This window comes from Suillus subaureus (assembly GCF_016647635.1).
Source record: "Suillus subaureus strain MN1 chromosome Unknown BJ212scaffold_3, whole genome shotgun sequence".
Lineage (NCBI taxonomy): Eukaryota > Fungi > Basidiomycota > Agaricomycetes > Boletales > Suillaceae > Suillus > Suillus subaureus.
The window spans coordinates 911,000-926,634 of NW_024538559.1; the positions used below are offsets into that span (position 1 = coordinate 911,000).

Here is a 15,635-nt window from a genome sequence, read left to right on the forward strand (position 1 = left end):
CTCCAGTACAAATTTTTCAACAAACTCGCCCTAGCAAATCAGTCCGTTAACTCGTGTGCTTGCTTGTATGTTTTTCCGCAGAGCACGCGCCATCTTGATGCGATGGTACTTGATCCCGTGTACGATGATCAGACGTAATCGAAGTTACGAATCACTCGTTCCATCAGAATAATCAGAATCAACACGTCAGCGTGTCATTAGTTAACAGTGGAGCTCCATCAGTCGTGGTCGAATGCGTCGTGATGGATGATAATAAGTTTACAGGGTTGTATTTGAACAAGATCATGTGAAGGATGTTTGCAGGGCAGGCAGCCAGACGCGTCGAAGTCTTTCCCGAGTTGGTTTGAGAGATCCGTCGGTGATCGGTCCAACCTCATGCCGCCGCACGGCCTTTGTATGAACAAGGAACAAGGGTTGATGGGCATTACCCGTGTACGAGTGTGTTATGTATTTTGGGCTCGCGGGGGAATTGAATGTGATGCGACTCATCGTGGTGTTGTGGGCGAATTTATGTTGTTTATTGATAAGGCTTGCTGTAATGTGATCTTCCTTCTTTTAAATTGATCTGATTAAAAGTGATGTTATTGTCATCTTCAGAATCGGCTCCCGCCCACTCACTGTCGCATGCATGTGAACATCATTACCATCAGACAACGATGTACCGGCACAAGAAGGTTTACGTGGGACGTCAGAAGAATCTTGTTCGGCGATCATGATCTAGACCCATGACAAGGCCGATGAGTGTTATAGTCCTATACAAAGGGTAAACCACGGCGTCACCATTCTAGTGGACGGACCTATCACTTGTTTTTTGGGGGCTGAACGACATGTTTGACTTCCCTTTGTTGCTGTGATTCCACTACCGTTGGTCGGGGAAGTCGGGGAGACGCATGGTGAAAGGACCGTCGCTTACATAAGCCAACATTTTGTCATGGAGCTCGAGTTTGCTCGGAAGGTCTCCATGTCTTCACAACAACTTCTCGTGCGTCAAGTTGTTCGTTCAGCCCACCAAACCAGGGCGTATGGCAAAGTCAGGGGAGATTTTCCTTTAAAAGTGCATAGAAATGTGCGCGTAATTTCATCTTCAGTGACGCGCTCGGCAGCAGCTGCTCCGAAACTGAAACCGACACCGACATCAACGCCTCCCCCTCCATCTTTTGAGCCTGCACCACAGCGGGAGCAATCATGGTTGACCACGAGAGTCAAGGCATCTCCACTCCTTTTCTCAATATTCCTCTCTGTAGCACGCGTTCTTGGCTATGGCTCGCCGCAACAGTTCGCTAATCGACGTGCGCTGGTCTTGTACAACACCCTATGTGCCACGCGTGCTGACGAAACGCCTGTATTTTGGAGAGAAGGTATGCACAGCGACTTCATGTAGCTCTTAATTAATTTCTACGTAAGAATGCTCTCTTCCGCCAACTTTCCAGTCCTGGTTTACAATCACGAACCTGCATGTCTGGCTGCTTACTGTCCGACTCCGTGCTCTCCCTGCACCACACGGGACACAACATGTGCAAGGGCTCATTGACCACTTCTTTCAAGACGTCGAGGAACGCTTGCGCGCTGTTCTCCAACCAGGTGTCTTACCTCCTCGTCCTTCATCGCCACATTTATCTAGTACTGCTGAGGATGGTTCACACTATCCGCATAGCTCCTTTTATACCACGCCTACTCCCCTTGCGCCCAAAAGTACCTTTCCTTCAACCAAAGCCTACCAAGAGGCCGTAAAACTTCAGAATCGCTCTCGTGCACCAGAAAAGTTGATCATTAGGCAGATGAAAATTCTAAAAGAGCAATGGGCTGGGATGGGAATGAGTTTGGACCTTGGCCTCGTAAGGGGAGATGCTGAGATGGCTGCGGCAGTTTGGAGGAATTTATTAGGTGCACGGGGTGCAAGTGGGATTGGGCTGAGCCAAGAGGGTACCGGCAGCGGTTATCGGAGAGCGGTTAACCTAGTTGGTGGACTTGTCGAGGATGTGAGAAAGGTGGACGTAGATAAGGAAGAGTTGAAGGACGACAACAGTGGTGTGCATGACTTTGCACCTTCGGAAAATGACCGGTATGTGTATTATTCCCTTCTGGCCTTTCCTCAACGCGCGTGCGACAATGCTGTCTCTAGTGTGCCCACCCGTGGCACTTGCGCTATAAAGCATCCATTATCTCGTTCATATTATTCCTTGCTAATTGTTACTTACTCCAGATATATCGGGTATCCAGAGCTGATGGTCACACTCGTCTCTTACATCCGCCGTGAAATTTTACGACTGGAGCGTCTCGACGACAGTGTCATCATGGGACCACGGCGTGTCGGATGTGAGGGTGAAGGCGTTCAGGACTTGAGATGGGGAGACGTTCAAAACAATGTGCGGAGGTGAGTCAGCAGCTGGACCGTTCCTAAATGATCAACTAACATATATGCTTATTCCCTAGATAGTAAGCCAGGCAGCCTGAAGTTTATTCGCAGCTACAGTATTTGGAGAGTATATTACAACGCTTATTTCAATGCCTCATGCTTGGATGGTAATTTTTGTGCTCCGCTCCGAGATCTTGGCTACCATCTTTTTACCTTTGACTAAATGTTTTTGCACCTCAAGCTGTGAAATAATATCGGTGTGTTCGGCCCGTCCGTTGGTTCATGTTCTGATTAACAATTTGTTCGGCTGTAACTCACAATTCACCGATAAGGTGCGTGTCATTTGATTTTGTCTGCGCTAGTTCTGATGTGTCTCCCCTAGTTGAGCAGAAGGAAGACATTTATTCCTTCCAATAAAGAGTTCTGATGCCCGTCAGTGCATCAGCACTGCCGAAAACTGTATCATTGATTCGTCTGACATATTCGTATGAATGTTGCCTGATAAACATGTTCTGAACCTTTTGTTAACAAAGAACTCGACATTTTGTTCGGTCTAGCTCACAAAGTCATATAAATAGTCCATTCCACTTCTACAGAGTATGCTACGCCCCCCGTTTCCGGTATCTGTGAAGGCTAGGCCGACGGATCTCAGTGCGGTGCAATACCTAAGGTACGTTGAGCGTTTTCCCAGCCTATCACTGATTGGCTTATCATTTCGTGCGCAGGTTTCCTATAGTGGCACAGCAGTGCTTCTTTTCGCCATTGCAACTGTCCAGATGTGGCTATTTTCAGGTGCAGTGGTACATAATAAACGGCCGATCTCGCTTCAAAGTACTTCCACACGACCCAACGATGCGGGTTCTTCGAGTGGATTGAATATTGGAGACGCGTGTGTGTTGTGAAGTGTTGCGAACCCGGTCACCCTGTATATTCTCCCCTACCATGGGAGTCGGCGATAGATGTAGGTAGACGAGTCCCCGCAATCAGCGACATGATGGGCTTCCATCCGTCCATTTAGAATAAATCCTTCGATAAATCCGGCGGCCTGGACCATGGTGGGCTGTTCGGTAGGTGGAGATCTGACAGCGATCGTGTACTAACCCGCTCTATCTTCGCTTAGAAAATGATATGCCAAGCATCTTCATCAAGAAAAATGCAACATTTTGTATATCACCGGATTTTGCTGGCTAAAGATACATTTCCATCTTCCACGGCCTCAATTCCCTGAGGCTCCTGTATGTGAATTTCCAATTGCGGCAATGAAGATCACTGACGGGCTCGCATGTTAAACTTGTCTAACTTAATCTACCCGTGCAGTGAGTGCAGAGGTCACGCTACTTGACGACGCTACTAGTAGCGTCTTTGTCTGCCGCGGGCTTCTGTCTTGACGACTCAGACGTAAGTGTCCGTCGTTCGGTGCGTGCCGTATGGTGTTCCGTCGCTATCCATAAGGTTTCATGACCAACGTTTCTGTCGTGCATTGCATTACTCCTCATGACCCGCTCCATGATCTATTAAAGTCATTCCCACACCCGTACCAGACCGTACGCGTCATTGAATCCGAAATTTACGGTCATCTGGTGCATCCAGGGATTGCTGATATGAATGCGATGATACGGCATTTTGAAGGGTCTACCACTGGCAGTAAATCTAGCCGAAGGCTGGACTCCAGGGGGGCGTCAGGCTTGACACTTTTGGCGTCTGTTTATCAGTAGAATGGAGATGGACGCTCGACCGAGTATTAGACCGAGCTCCGGCTGTTCCAGCTTGGACAATTATCGAAGTGACATATGTCATATGCGGCTTTAGGCGGTATGCCGTATTTAGCCAGTACTGATGGGCTGTCACATCGAGCCAAAGCAAGAGGTGTGCATAACATTCTTGTCCACATGTGATCTGCAGATCTGAATGACGGCATATTGCGACTGAATCGGCGAATGCCTCGGGGAGCTGATATGTTTGATTGATGGCGGCACTCCAATCCCAGGATGGATGATCCACGATGTTTACAGGTGCGTGTCAACGCTGATTGAAACAAGTGCAGAAACAGACCGTAGGATGCGTTCAGTCTCTAGCAAAAGTCTATGGCGTACATCGTAAGTGCAAGGTCCAGACCGTCATCTGACTCCTTGCATACGTACGACACGGTGAACAATGGCGATCACGGTAAAATTACGCGAATCGTACCTTGCGGAATGTACATAACGTACTACCCTTGATGCTTCTAGTTCGAAAAACAGTTTCTTTCGATTATTTCCGGGTCGCAAAAATTCCCAAATCATAAACCGCGGTCGCCATGATATTTTATTCGGTCCGCAGATAATAATCAACACATTCTTGATGCCTAGGTATAAAAACAGTCACATTGTCCCCTACTTCTTATTCGCTCTTTACCCTCAACTCCAACTACCTACCTACCTACCTTCCTCCTATCTACTATGCAGTTGACTCTCTTGGCATCCCTCGCTGTTCTCTGCAGCGCTGCTTTCGCTGCCCCTCTCCAGGCCCGTGGAGATATAGCTGACGTCATTGTCGGTGCGTATTCAACCTTGTGATGTAGAAATATAACCTGACTCCCCTGTATAGATGTGCAGGATGTCTTGAATGATGCAACTGTCAACGTCCTCACGCGGGGCAGTCTTGTTGATGTCACTGCCTGTATGTGCATAACTTCCTTGTAGAAATATGACCTAACTCGCCTGTATAGACGTGGAGGACGTCTTGGAAGACGCAGATGTCAATGTTCTCACAAAGCGAGATGGTTCCTTGGTCAATGTGATCGCTGGTATGGCATTTCGGTCAGCTCGTGGTCTGGCGCTGATTTTTTCTTCTTCAGATGTCCAAGACGATTTGGATGATCTTACAGTCAATGTTCTTACCAAGCGGGGTGGCCTTGTCGACGTTACAGCGGGCAAGTACCATTCGCCTGATTTCTTGGCTGTCTTTAACAATCCCACAGTTGTTGAGGACGTTCTCAACAATCGATGTTACAGCCTGCAAGTACCGTTCACTTGATTTTTGGCTATCTTTAATACAATACCACAGATGTCGAGGATGTTCTCAACAACCTTGACGTCAACGTTCTTACCAGGAGGGACGATGGCCTGGTCGACGTTACAGCCTGCAAGTACCACTCATCTGATTTTTGGCTATCTTTAACACAACTCCACAGACGTCGAGGATGTTCTCAACAATCTTGATGTCAACGTACTTACTAAGTAAACTTCCTGTGCACCACATTATTTCGTCCTCTGGTCCTGGTTATGTCCGTCTGCTTTATAGTATACCCCTCACGAAGTAAACTTTCGGTGTTGTCTACCGTCAACCTTACGGCTTCATGTCACTAGTCAACTACTATTCATTCATTGTGCTAGGGGAAGCGCAAGTGTGCAATATACGTCCTGAAACCAACATGTTCATAGGAGTGCAAGGTCTCTTCTAACTGGCCATTGTGCATGTGGCGTATTACAATAATCATGTTACCCGTGCAAAGAGCTTAACAATTCAGTCCAGATCGTCCGCGCCGCATGTCTTTTGCCTTTAGTATCCTCCGAACCGCAGCTAAAATATTGTCCCTCGCATCGCTCGATTCTATCACAGCAGCAGTGGTGGGACCCTGATGCGCATGGCATGGATGGATACTCTCCAGCTTTCAAGACAACACCCTGTTTAGAGTTCTTCCTATCCTTACAGACAGCACAAAAAAGTACATGTAGATTGGTTCAAAATTTGATCTCAAGATGGTCGCCGGAGGCGCGGACCACGTCCTCGAAAGACTGGAGTGGCAAGGTCCAGAGCAGGGAGAGAGAGTAGTAGTTTCTGTGAAAGAATCGAGAGGTGTAGCTAGCGACACGCTTAAGAGGTCCAGTCCGGTGTAAGCAGGGCTTATCATATGATCGCGAACTGCTTCGTGATTGGACATGTCGGATTATTATGACTTGAACGCTGTTCACTACTCCGTCGCAATTACACCTACCTTGCATTAGCTTTACCCTCGAAATCTGACACATCCATGTTTTCTCATCGGAACTCTTCGATTTCACCTTCAGGGGTGGTTTTTAATCGGGTAGGAAACGTGTCATTAGCCCCCTGATGGTGCTTATACGTACTAGGGTCGACAAAGGGATGATCCAACAGCTGTACGTGACAGGCCCCGCACTCGATATCATGCATCTTGGCCATTTGGAGTATCCGCTTTTAGGTCTTCAACATGTGGCACAATGGTGCCGTACTACCATCGCACTGTCGAACAATATTTGCGAGATCCAGTTGCCCACTGAGGTTACCCCACTTCACTGATTCACCTTCGCTTTAGATGTTTCTTCTCAGTGATCAATTATATTCGGAAAACTGATTCTTGTCCTGCGGCCCTGTGCAACTTCTTTATCTAAGAACTTCATCAGATTACGGTGTTCATACAGATCGCAAAACTCCGGTATAGTATACACTCGCGTGCGGAAGCAAACTCACTTCAAACTTCGTCTCGTTAGGTCCAGTTGGGACTTATTCTTCGGCTCTACACAAAAGGAACATTCAAGTGGCACCAGTACCTTCACACCGTTACTAATTGTATTCACTGTGGAAACGAGTTTTTATCCCCATAGGGCTGAAGTAGAAATACTGACGATAAATGCACCATTAACCAGATAATTGCGAATGTGGGAATCCTCAGTGCCTAGAGTAGAGCAAGGTGACCGTTCGACCCTCGATGATCCCCAGGTGGGTTAAGCGGCATGTACTAGGGTGGGATGGCTGCCCCACCACCTAACCCAATATCGGAATCACATCTGGATACTAGTTATGGGGATCTGCTTTTGATCTGAATACTAGAGTGAGCTAGTTCTGATTTGCATCCGATTATCAGGCAAACGGGAGTCTGATAAAGCTAGAGATAGACAACGCGTATTCCATGGTGCTTCTAGGGATTCGCGCTCCTCATGGCATGGCCCATCTTAATTACTTTCCTCCCTTTCCTCCTTCCAGCGCCAAGGTTCGCAGCTCGTCGAGGTTTTCAATACCGCCCCAGCGGTGCAGTAGCGAATACAGCTGAAAGTGCGGGAGGAATATGTCAAGATAGTCAAATGAACCTTACCGTGCCCTGCTAAAACCAGCGCCTCGCTTGTTGCCACTATTTGTCGATCTGCCAGCGTGGTTAACAAGGAATGATAAATTCTGTGCCAGTATACACCTGTCGGCATATCAGATCGAATTACAGTAAGCTCAGCCCACCTGCCAAGCAGACATCAGATTTAACCTTGTCGTCCAGAGACTACTTTTAGGCTCAACAGAAGGGAGAAACACAGATAATGGAAAATACGTACTCGCACTCGACAGCAGTTCGACCCGGTAGTGTGACTATATGCGCTATAAATGACCGATTTCGATCAAAAGAGCAGCGCTACTAGTTAGTTCTACATACCCATGAATAAAACGACGATCTAAATTGCAGCCTTGATAGCTTCAGGCTTCAAAGTGCCTTTCTCTCGAACAGGTGCCACTCGTCAACAGCGCACTGGCATGCAGCTCGGTTGGTCATCAAGGCCAAAGAACCCATCGAAGAAGTTGGGACCGTAACTTATGCCAGAGAGCTCACGGCCGCTAAGAAATGTGTGACCAGTTAGCTAAAGCTGGGACGGGTAAGTGACGTGATGAGCTGTTACGAGGTTACATGATGGTTCTGGCCAAAGGGACTTGGCGGAAAAATGGAACTCACCCCATATAAGTCAGGTTGTGAAGATGTTGTCTTTCCAGAGGGTAGATATCATTGGGTTATGAGTGCTGACGCGGAGAGAAAGGTGAAAACTCCAGTCTGCATTGGGTCGAGTTAGGACATGACCAAAAACAGAGGTTTGATTTGCATCCGTTTACGTGGTTTCCGCAACTCCGACGCTTCCACATCGAGCTTGGCCTTGGGTCTGGACTCTGGAATACTACGTCTTACGTCTGTACCACATCGGATGATACACCTAAATACCCTCGGATCAAGGTGGAACTAAAGTATCGTTTCCACAGTGATTAATGGGCATGGTATCAGCAAATCGGAGGGCGCAAGTTACGCTGAATGCCCTCGTTCAACAAATGCCACAAAGTTACAAAAAACCTTGGCTCGGACTCGTACTTGCGGCTCTGCCACACGCTGAGGCTAAGGGAACCACATGAGGACTACAATCAATGGCAATCACAGCGAAAATTACGCGAATTGTTACCTTGTGGTATGTACATAACCGTTAGCACCGTTGATAGGCGCTTCTAGTTCAAAAAACAGGTTCTTTCGATTATTTTCGGGTGACAAAACGTCACAAACTATGAACCGTGGTCGCCATGAACCATGTTCTATTCGGACCGCAGATAACAATTTACACATTCTTGATGGGCTAGGTATAAAAAGAGTCACATTGATTTCTATAGCTCATTCGTTCTTTACCCTCAACTCCAACTATCTACCTTCTCCCTATCCACTATGCAACTCACTCTTTTGGCATCCCTCGCTGTTCTCTGCAGCACTGCTTTCGCTGCCCCTCTTGCGGCCCGCACCAAACCGGCTGAAGTCCTTGCCTGTGCGTGTCTAACTTTGTGATATAGAAATATGGACTAACCCACATGCATAGATGTGGAGAACGACTTGAGCAACCCAACTGTCAACGTCCTCAACCGGGATAATGCTAAGGTTAAAGTCGTCGCTGGTATGGCACTTCCTTCAGCTTACAGTTCGTCACTGAGTATTTTGCAGACGTCCAGAACGATTTGAATAACCTTAAGGTTAATGTTCTGACCAAGCGAGGCAGCTTGGTCGACGTTGATGCCTGTAGGTACCTTCCACACGATTTTTGACTGTCTTTGACCCAAGCCCACAGATGTTGAGGATGTTCTCAACAATCTTGATGTCAATGTTCTTACTAGACGGGGCGGTTTGGTCGACGTCGATGCCTGTAGGTACCTTCCACACGATTTTTGACTATCTTTGACCCAAGCCCACAGATGTTGAGGATGTTCTCAACAATCTTGATGTCAATGTTCTTACCAAGCGGGGCGGTTTGGTCGACGTCGATGCCTGTAGGTACCTTCCACGCGATTTTTGACTGTTTCTCACCCAAACCCACACAGATGTTGAGGATGATCTCAACGATCTTGATATCAATGTTCTCACCAAACGGGGCAGTTTGGTCGACGTCGATGCCTGCGAGTACTATTCACGTGGTTTTTTGCTGTCTTTAACTCAAACCCAAACAGATGTCGAGAATGTGCTTAACGATGCTGATATCAATGTTCTCACCAAGCGGGGCAGTTTGGTCGACGTTGACGCCTGCAAGTACCATTAACATGATCTTTGACTGTCTTTAACTCAAGTCCACACAGATGTCGAGAATGTGCTTAACGATGCCGATATCAATGTTCTCACCAAGCGCGACACTCTGGTTGACGTTGATGCCTGCAAGTACTATTCACATGATTTTTTTTGGCTATCTTTAACTCGAGCCCACAGATGTTGAGAATGTGCTTAACGATGCTGATATCAATGTTCTTACCAAGTAAATCTCTGCACATTATTTCGTCCTCTGGTCCCAGACATTTGCATCTGCTTCGTAGTATACCTATCAAAAGTAAACGTCTTTCGGTGTCTTCCAGCATCTGTTACTAGTTAGCCAGTAATCACTCTTGCAATGGTCATGCATTATGCATTCGTATCATTAGTTGTCGTCACGAGCGGTACGTTCCGCCCTACGACCAACTTATGTATGTAGTGCGCGAGTGAAAAATTTCCTCCTGAAATGGAAAGGTTGGAATGAGGTTGTACAATAACAGTGGACTCAGAATGTGTGATAGTTCCGTATGACTCTTGTGTGAAGGGTTGGATGTAATGTTATTGTCACGGGAATGTTCTGTGCGAAGGTGCCCAATTTGACACTGTTGTCTCATTTGATTTCTTTTGGTGATGTGGCGTTGCTATCGAACGCTAGCGCGTTCGTTGTGCGACTAAATGGATGACCCCAATAGTATATTTACATACTAATCAAGGATCTTACGAAAAGACTACAAGTAAAGGGCCATGCAAACAGCTGGTAGAAGACCGGGCAAGAAACTCAAAGGTAGTCGCGCCGTACAGCAGGAACAGTGGACAAGCATAGAATCTCTAAACACAATGCCATGAACATGTTACTGATATATGTTGTGTATACCTTACCTATGGAAAGATTTAACTATTTTCTTGTTGGCACCCTGGCTGAGAATATTAATGGTGACATTGTTGGAAGGGTTTTCTATGACTGAGAAACGAGCCTGATATATAACTTCCAGAGGCGAATAGCACCCACCAGCACTGATATTCACCAGAGTGCCGCCAGCGCACCCGTGATCGGACTCATTTCTCTTTGCCATATGGTTCGCTGTAATCGCTATGCAGTCAAGAATAAATTGACAAGTACAAAATACTCTACCTTTGAGGCCATGAGCTATCATTTCAGAGCAACAGACTCGTGAACGGTAATAATATTAGCAAGACAATTGATACAACGTACCGAACGCAGAATTGGCATGATGGTCATCTGCTCATACGAAGTAAAAATTCGTCACCACAATAACGCGTTGGCCGACACAGAACCAAACCCCTGCTTACTTTTTAATAGAGCTGCGAGGGTGAGTGCGAGCCCACCAAACGTCACCAAAAAGACGGTAAGTCAGGAGGAATATTGCATCTTAAGGAGTGGGAATTCAAAAGGAGCGACTTTGGTACCTGCGACGATAAGAATGGAGAGAGGCTGGAAAGAGGACTAAGAAGGTTTTTCGGTTTGGCAAGACTTTAGTATGATCCATACCTGGCTGGATTGAAAGCACGATGTTTTATGGAACAAAACCCGAGACTCCAGTTGTTCCAGGTTGTCCCGTATCATACTGTTTCTAATGGCTAAATCCCGACGCTAATTAATTATCTGGCATGAAAATACTTACTAGTAGACAACTTGGTCCTAGTCTGTGTCATACTAAGCGCCAACTCAAAAGCATGACATCAGACTCACAATTGAACATTAGACATTGAACGTAATTTCGAGCAGTTCATTCAAGTTGTAATAGACGGCGGAGCCAAATGATCCTGTGACGCAAGGACTATGTGTTAGCGACTTGGCATGCCACATAATCAGAAACAAACTACTTCTGAGGTTTGGTCTGCCTGACTCTACTTATGCATAGAAGACCATCCACAGGCATGCTGAGCGCTTGCTGATCAGGTGTATGAGAGCATCCTCAGGCTCCGAGTCGAGTTAGAGAAGGGCAAGCAGCAACCCAAATCAGGCAATGTCTGATTTGAGAACTTTTGGTTACTGCGAACACGGCTGGTGACCAGTGACCGTTCTAATGTTAAAGGACTAGGTCACAAGTCGGCGGCGGCGGTAGTGTTGTGGGCAGAACTGGTTGTGCCTGGCAGATGGCAGAACCCAGGGTTGGCAGAGAACTAGTCCATAACTTAACAAATGTGAAAACAGAGTTGCAGATACTCTCGGCTGATCCTCCGTCCTAGAATATGGTCCATGCTGGTGGCCGCCCAGTGCCATCCCTAATCAACAATAACTCCGACCATCTCAACAAAGTTGCCAACAGTTCTGGCCGCTACCTCTGGAAATGCAAGCACTGTGGTCACCTCGACAATTCCCCGGTGCCAAAATCCAAGGTCGCAACAATAACCTGCCTAGCCATATCATCCGCTACTGCAAGGATGCTACTCCCGAACTTCGCCATGCTTCCACTTGCGGCAGAACCACAAGATGTAGACGACCTCATTGCAGGTCCCGAGACCATATCAGTTGATGAAATTGCCGAAGCATTTGTTGCTCTCGAAGCACAGGAGAATCAGGAAGAATTTGTGAGTATTGACAATGTGGAGGTCCTTGGAGGAAAGGTATTTGATTTTGCCGAATTGGAGCGTGTTGACTAAGGGATAATACCCCAAGCTGCTATAGATAAGGTTGATGTCATGAATCATGATGGTGAGGATGATGGATGGGACGAGGCGTCGTTGATGTCTTCGGTAGGATTGTCATTGATGTTGTAGATAGAAAAGTTTCACCACCAGAGTTATGCCACTCGACAGAACCGATTATTCTGCCAGTTCTGCCGGCAAAACTAACCTCAAGTAGTTCTGCCCACAACACTAGCGGCGGCCCAGGCCACCAATTGCCACCCAACTGATCGAAGTCTCGAATCACACTGAGCAACACTAATATATGACGGCCGGCCAGTGGTACATACCTCTGTGATACTCAACGGAAGTGAACAGCACGCAGTGTCACGGTATCAGAATCATCACATGTGCTTGTGATAGACTTGCCACTAAAGTAGTTCTGCTTTGTCTGACAATAGGTTCAACACCAAACAATTCACACCAAAATAGGGTGTGGACAGTGGACAAACGCACATCCACTACCGTGTACCCACCGCATAATTGATACCGTATATAAAGATCAAGGTAAAGCCCAAGTAAAGTAAAAGAAATAGCTGACCGCGTAGAGACGAAATATCCAGTCCTCCACTCCCCATATTCCCATCGATTACATCATGCAATGTGCACTAGACAACACTCTTCTCGAAAGCTCCGCAGACCACCAAGACACTCCTCATGTCGACACTCTCGTAACCCTCGTACTCAGGAAACGCTCTCACCAGCGTTCTGATAGTCTAGTGGCTATAACACCGTCAGCAATGGACGACTCCAGCTCTGCCGTGTCCAGTGAGCTGGACTATGCCACCACTGACGAGCCATCAATGCAACACAGCGAGGAGCTCGTAGTGGATGGAGACACGGCGCCTCTGACCCCTCAATCGGATGCGCAGAGGCTGGCGGCCCTCGTAAGGTTGAAGATGACCACAGATGAGCCTCTTCAAAGCTGTCTGTCGTCCTATTCAGAGGAGAGTCACTGTGGACGTGATCAATCATCCCCTACAAGCCCCCAAGGCAGTATCGACTTGTCAATGCACCCATCCGACCTCACATACATTGACTCAATCCTCGCCCAAGACGAGGCTCTCGAGGTAGAAGCCATGGCGCGGTTGCAAAAAAGTCCTATGTTGAGGTTGAGAATGAGGAAGAGAGTATTCTCAATTTGCGTCGGAGGGTGGCGGGGAAAAGATCGGAGTGTTGAGGAATGAGACCAACCAACAACAATTTGACTATCTTATGTTAACACGTACCAGGGGGGATGTGACGAGAAGAGACTGGACAATGTACTTACGTCCAATTATTGAAATGTAACCTGCCATATCTGCTGTGAACATAGAGATCAGAGAAGGGTCCAAATGTCGTGAGGCGGTATCTAGCCCCAAAGACGTGCTCGTGTCAAACATGAATCAAGCCTGACAGGACTGGTGAATAATATCATCTGGGTCTGATCTAGCACATCAAAGGGTAATTAGCCTTCATTTGAACTCACTTCCACATTTTTGAAACAGTCTAGCATGTATGCTAACCAACCATGCTTCGTTTCCTCCCTCTTAGTCGCACTAGACAAAGAGTGAGTACACGGATCTGGTCATGCACTGAGCTCAGCTAACCATCATCTAATCTCTTTTTAATTGGCAGCCAATGTTTGCACATGCGCTTCTCATACGCGCTCAGCACTCCCGCAAACAGTGGCTCCGAGTCAGGATGAGTTGAGGCAAAGGCGCGTTCCAGGACATAAAGGTCCACAGCCTTATCTTCTACGAGAGTAGAATGATAGGCGAGTCCAAAGTCTATAAGAACCTGAAAATGACATTAAAAAGACAACCGCATCCTCTAGTACTATCATATACCAAATCACTTGTTTGTTTCCTCAACATCATGTTCGAGGTCGTCAGATCACCATGAATTATGTCGGCCAAGTGCATCTTTGCAATCTCAACACCGATCATATCCATCAGGGCATCTACGGAAGTTGAGTAGGATCCAATCAGCATGCGAACAGTCCTACCTCGAGAGACTCCATAATCAGCAATTGAGTCTGCAGCGCCATTTTCATGGATTTCATCCACCTCTCCAAGCTCGCTGATGTCCTCGAGTTCAGCCCCACCGGGTAGGATTTGACGCACACTCTTGCCATCTATCCACTCGATACCCAGTACACCTTCGTTCACATCCACCATCCTGATTCCGGGTACAATGACGCCGGACCTGCCAAGGTCCACGTCGGCTCATCTCCACTGAAGACGGCACAAATTTGACGTACCGCATACATCTCATCAACGCGCGAGCTTCACCGGCTATACGTTGCCGGGTGAGTGATGTATCGAGTGACAGGTGGCGGTAGTGCTTGCGGAACCGGTACTTCAAGAGAACCGGTTCCAACGCCTCAAGAGCTGCACCGTGACCAATGCCATGGCCTGATGTCGAAAATTGACGTAGATATGCTTTGTAGACTTTCTGCGCGGAGCATTAGAAAGGGTGATCGGGGGTTCAAGTGAGCATGGGGCGAAGTAGAAATTGATTGAGAGGACTTGCAGCTTCAGCGCCCTGGGAGATGAGATCCGCAGACTGTAATAGTTGCTGCGTCGGTGGTTTGGAAGACGATGAGGAAAGCATGATTAGGGTTTGACTCTCAGAGATAGTAATCGATAAGATTCAACCCAACATAATCTGGCAATTCCCGATTGCTTCTCCGAGGACGTCAGTCTGATTTCAGCCAGCACATGATTCTGAACAACTTTGACATAATATTTGCTCTCTGAAGTCTTAGTGCGAGGTCCTGGAATCCCGGAACTATGCACTGCCAAAATCCATATCATTCTTTTCACCGCATGCTCCGAGTCTCAGATGATCTAAACTTCGTGAGCAGACACTCGCTGGCAATAACTTCATCGTAACGATTGCAGAAGAAGGTTTCGGATGTTAAGTGCAAGACTATTCATCAATACTAGGATTGGAAATAATAATCGTCGAGCTTCGTACAGGCTCCACCCTAACAACCGTGCTGCAGAAATCCTACAAAGAGCAGCTGTACAGGCGCCCTTACTAATGTTCTGATATATAAGTCGGCTAACGACGGAACTTGACCCCAACTCGTCAACTGATCATTAATTCGAACCAATTATGTCAGGAATTCGGTCGGGCCTAATCATCCTCCGACTTTTACACGACTCCCAATAAGTTCAATCGCTCTGAGCCCTGATTCCGCAACCAGGGTAACCTATTATGGTGCAAGGTGGCCCCAGAAGGTGAGTTTTGTGGAATATTTATATATATATACATCGGAGGATGACAATCCCCGTCCTACACAGGCTCATTTGGTGTGGTTGATGGCTGGGCGAGCACCCC

At 47.2% G+C, this 15,635-nt stretch overlaps 8 protein-coding genes across 8 annotated transcripts; 6 read left to right on the forward strand and 2 right to left on the reverse strand.

Moving 5' to 3' along the window:
* Positions 1–931: 931 nt before the first annotated feature.
* On the forward strand, positions 932–2,378 carry BJ212DRAFT_1475903 (uncharacterized protein; the record flags this gene model as incomplete). The annotated part of the gene is made up of 2 exons (XM_041339298.1): positions 932–1,358; positions 1,405–2,378. 2 exons carry the CDS (start codon positions 932–934, stop codon positions 2,376–2,378), a joined length of 1,401 nt encoding a protein of 466 aa, XP_041198314.1.
* On the forward strand, positions 2,349–2,869 carry BJ212DRAFT_537871 (uncharacterized protein). Its single transcript, XM_041343436.1, has 3 exons — positions 2,349–2,366; positions 2,434–2,688; positions 2,739–2,869. Exons 2-3 carry the CDS (start codon positions 2,506–2,508, stop codon positions 2,781–2,783), a joined length of 228 nt encoding a protein of 75 aa, XP_041198315.1. The 5' UTR covers positions 2,349–2,366; positions 2,434–2,505; the 3' UTR covers positions 2,784–2,869.
* Positions 2,870–4,794: 1,925 nt separating this feature from the next.
* BJ212DRAFT_1295732 (uncharacterized protein) lies at positions 4,795–5,371 on the forward strand (the record flags this gene model as incomplete). Its single annotated transcript, XM_041332346.1, has 4 exons — positions 4,795–4,891; positions 4,943–5,014; positions 5,064–5,141; positions 5,193–5,371. The coding sequence occupies 4 exons, from the start codon at positions 4,795–4,797 to the stop codon at positions 5,369–5,371; spliced, it is 426 nt and encodes a 141-aa protein (XP_041198316.1).
* A 3,445-nt stretch (positions 5,372–8,816) lies between these two features.
* BJ212DRAFT_1523790 (uncharacterized protein) lies at positions 8,817–10,121 on the forward strand (the record flags this gene model as incomplete). Its single annotated transcript, XM_041341716.1, has 6 exons — positions 8,817–8,913; positions 8,965–9,063; positions 9,087–9,161; positions 9,211–9,285; positions 9,335–9,409; positions 9,461–10,121. 6 exons carry the CDS (start codon positions 8,817–8,819, stop codon positions 9,673–9,675), a joined length of 636 nt encoding a protein of 211 aa, XP_041198317.1. The 3' UTR covers positions 9,676–10,121.
* A 316-nt stretch (positions 10,122–10,437) lies between these two features.
* BJ212DRAFT_1295734 (uncharacterized protein) lies at positions 10,438–11,387 on the reverse strand (the record flags this gene model as incomplete). The annotated part of the gene is made up of 6 exons (XM_041332347.1): positions 10,438–10,513; positions 10,539–10,749; positions 10,873–10,899; positions 10,971–10,982; positions 11,303–11,334; positions 11,371–11,387. The coding sequence occupies 6 exons, from the start codon at positions 11,385–11,387 to the stop codon at positions 10,438–10,440; spliced, it is 375 nt and encodes a 124-aa protein (XP_041198318.1).
* A 667-nt stretch (positions 11,388–12,054) lies between these two features.
* Positions 12,055–12,351, forward strand: BJ212DRAFT_1321387 (uncharacterized protein). The gene has a single exon (XM_041334405.1). It carries the CDS (start codon positions 12,066–12,068, stop codon positions 12,282–12,284), a length of 219 nt encoding a protein of 72 aa, XP_041198319.1. The 5' UTR covers positions 12,055–12,065; the 3' UTR covers positions 12,285–12,351.
* A 553-nt stretch (positions 12,352–12,904) lies between these two features.
* BJ212DRAFT_1295736 (uncharacterized protein) lies at positions 12,905–13,495 on the forward strand (the record flags this gene model as incomplete). The annotated part of the gene is made up of 1 exon (XM_041332348.1): positions 12,905–13,495. The coding sequence occupies one exon, from the start codon at positions 12,905–12,907 to the stop codon at positions 13,493–13,495; it is 591 nt and encodes a 196-aa protein (XP_041198320.1).
* Positions 13,496–13,505: 10 nt separating this feature from the next.
* BJ212DRAFT_1523818 (kinase-like domain-containing protein) lies at positions 13,506–15,277 on the reverse strand. The gene is made up of 5 exons (XM_041341717.1): positions 14,819–15,277; positions 14,551–14,740; positions 14,138–14,495; positions 13,898–14,087; positions 13,506–13,846 (listed from the first exon to the last, which is right to left on the reverse strand). The coding sequence occupies exons 1-5, from the start codon at positions 14,901–14,903 to the stop codon at positions 13,809–13,811; spliced, it is 861 nt and encodes a 286-aa protein (XP_041198321.1). The 5' UTR covers positions 14,904–15,277; the 3' UTR covers positions 13,506–13,808.
* Positions 15,278–15,635: the final 358 nt, after the last annotated feature.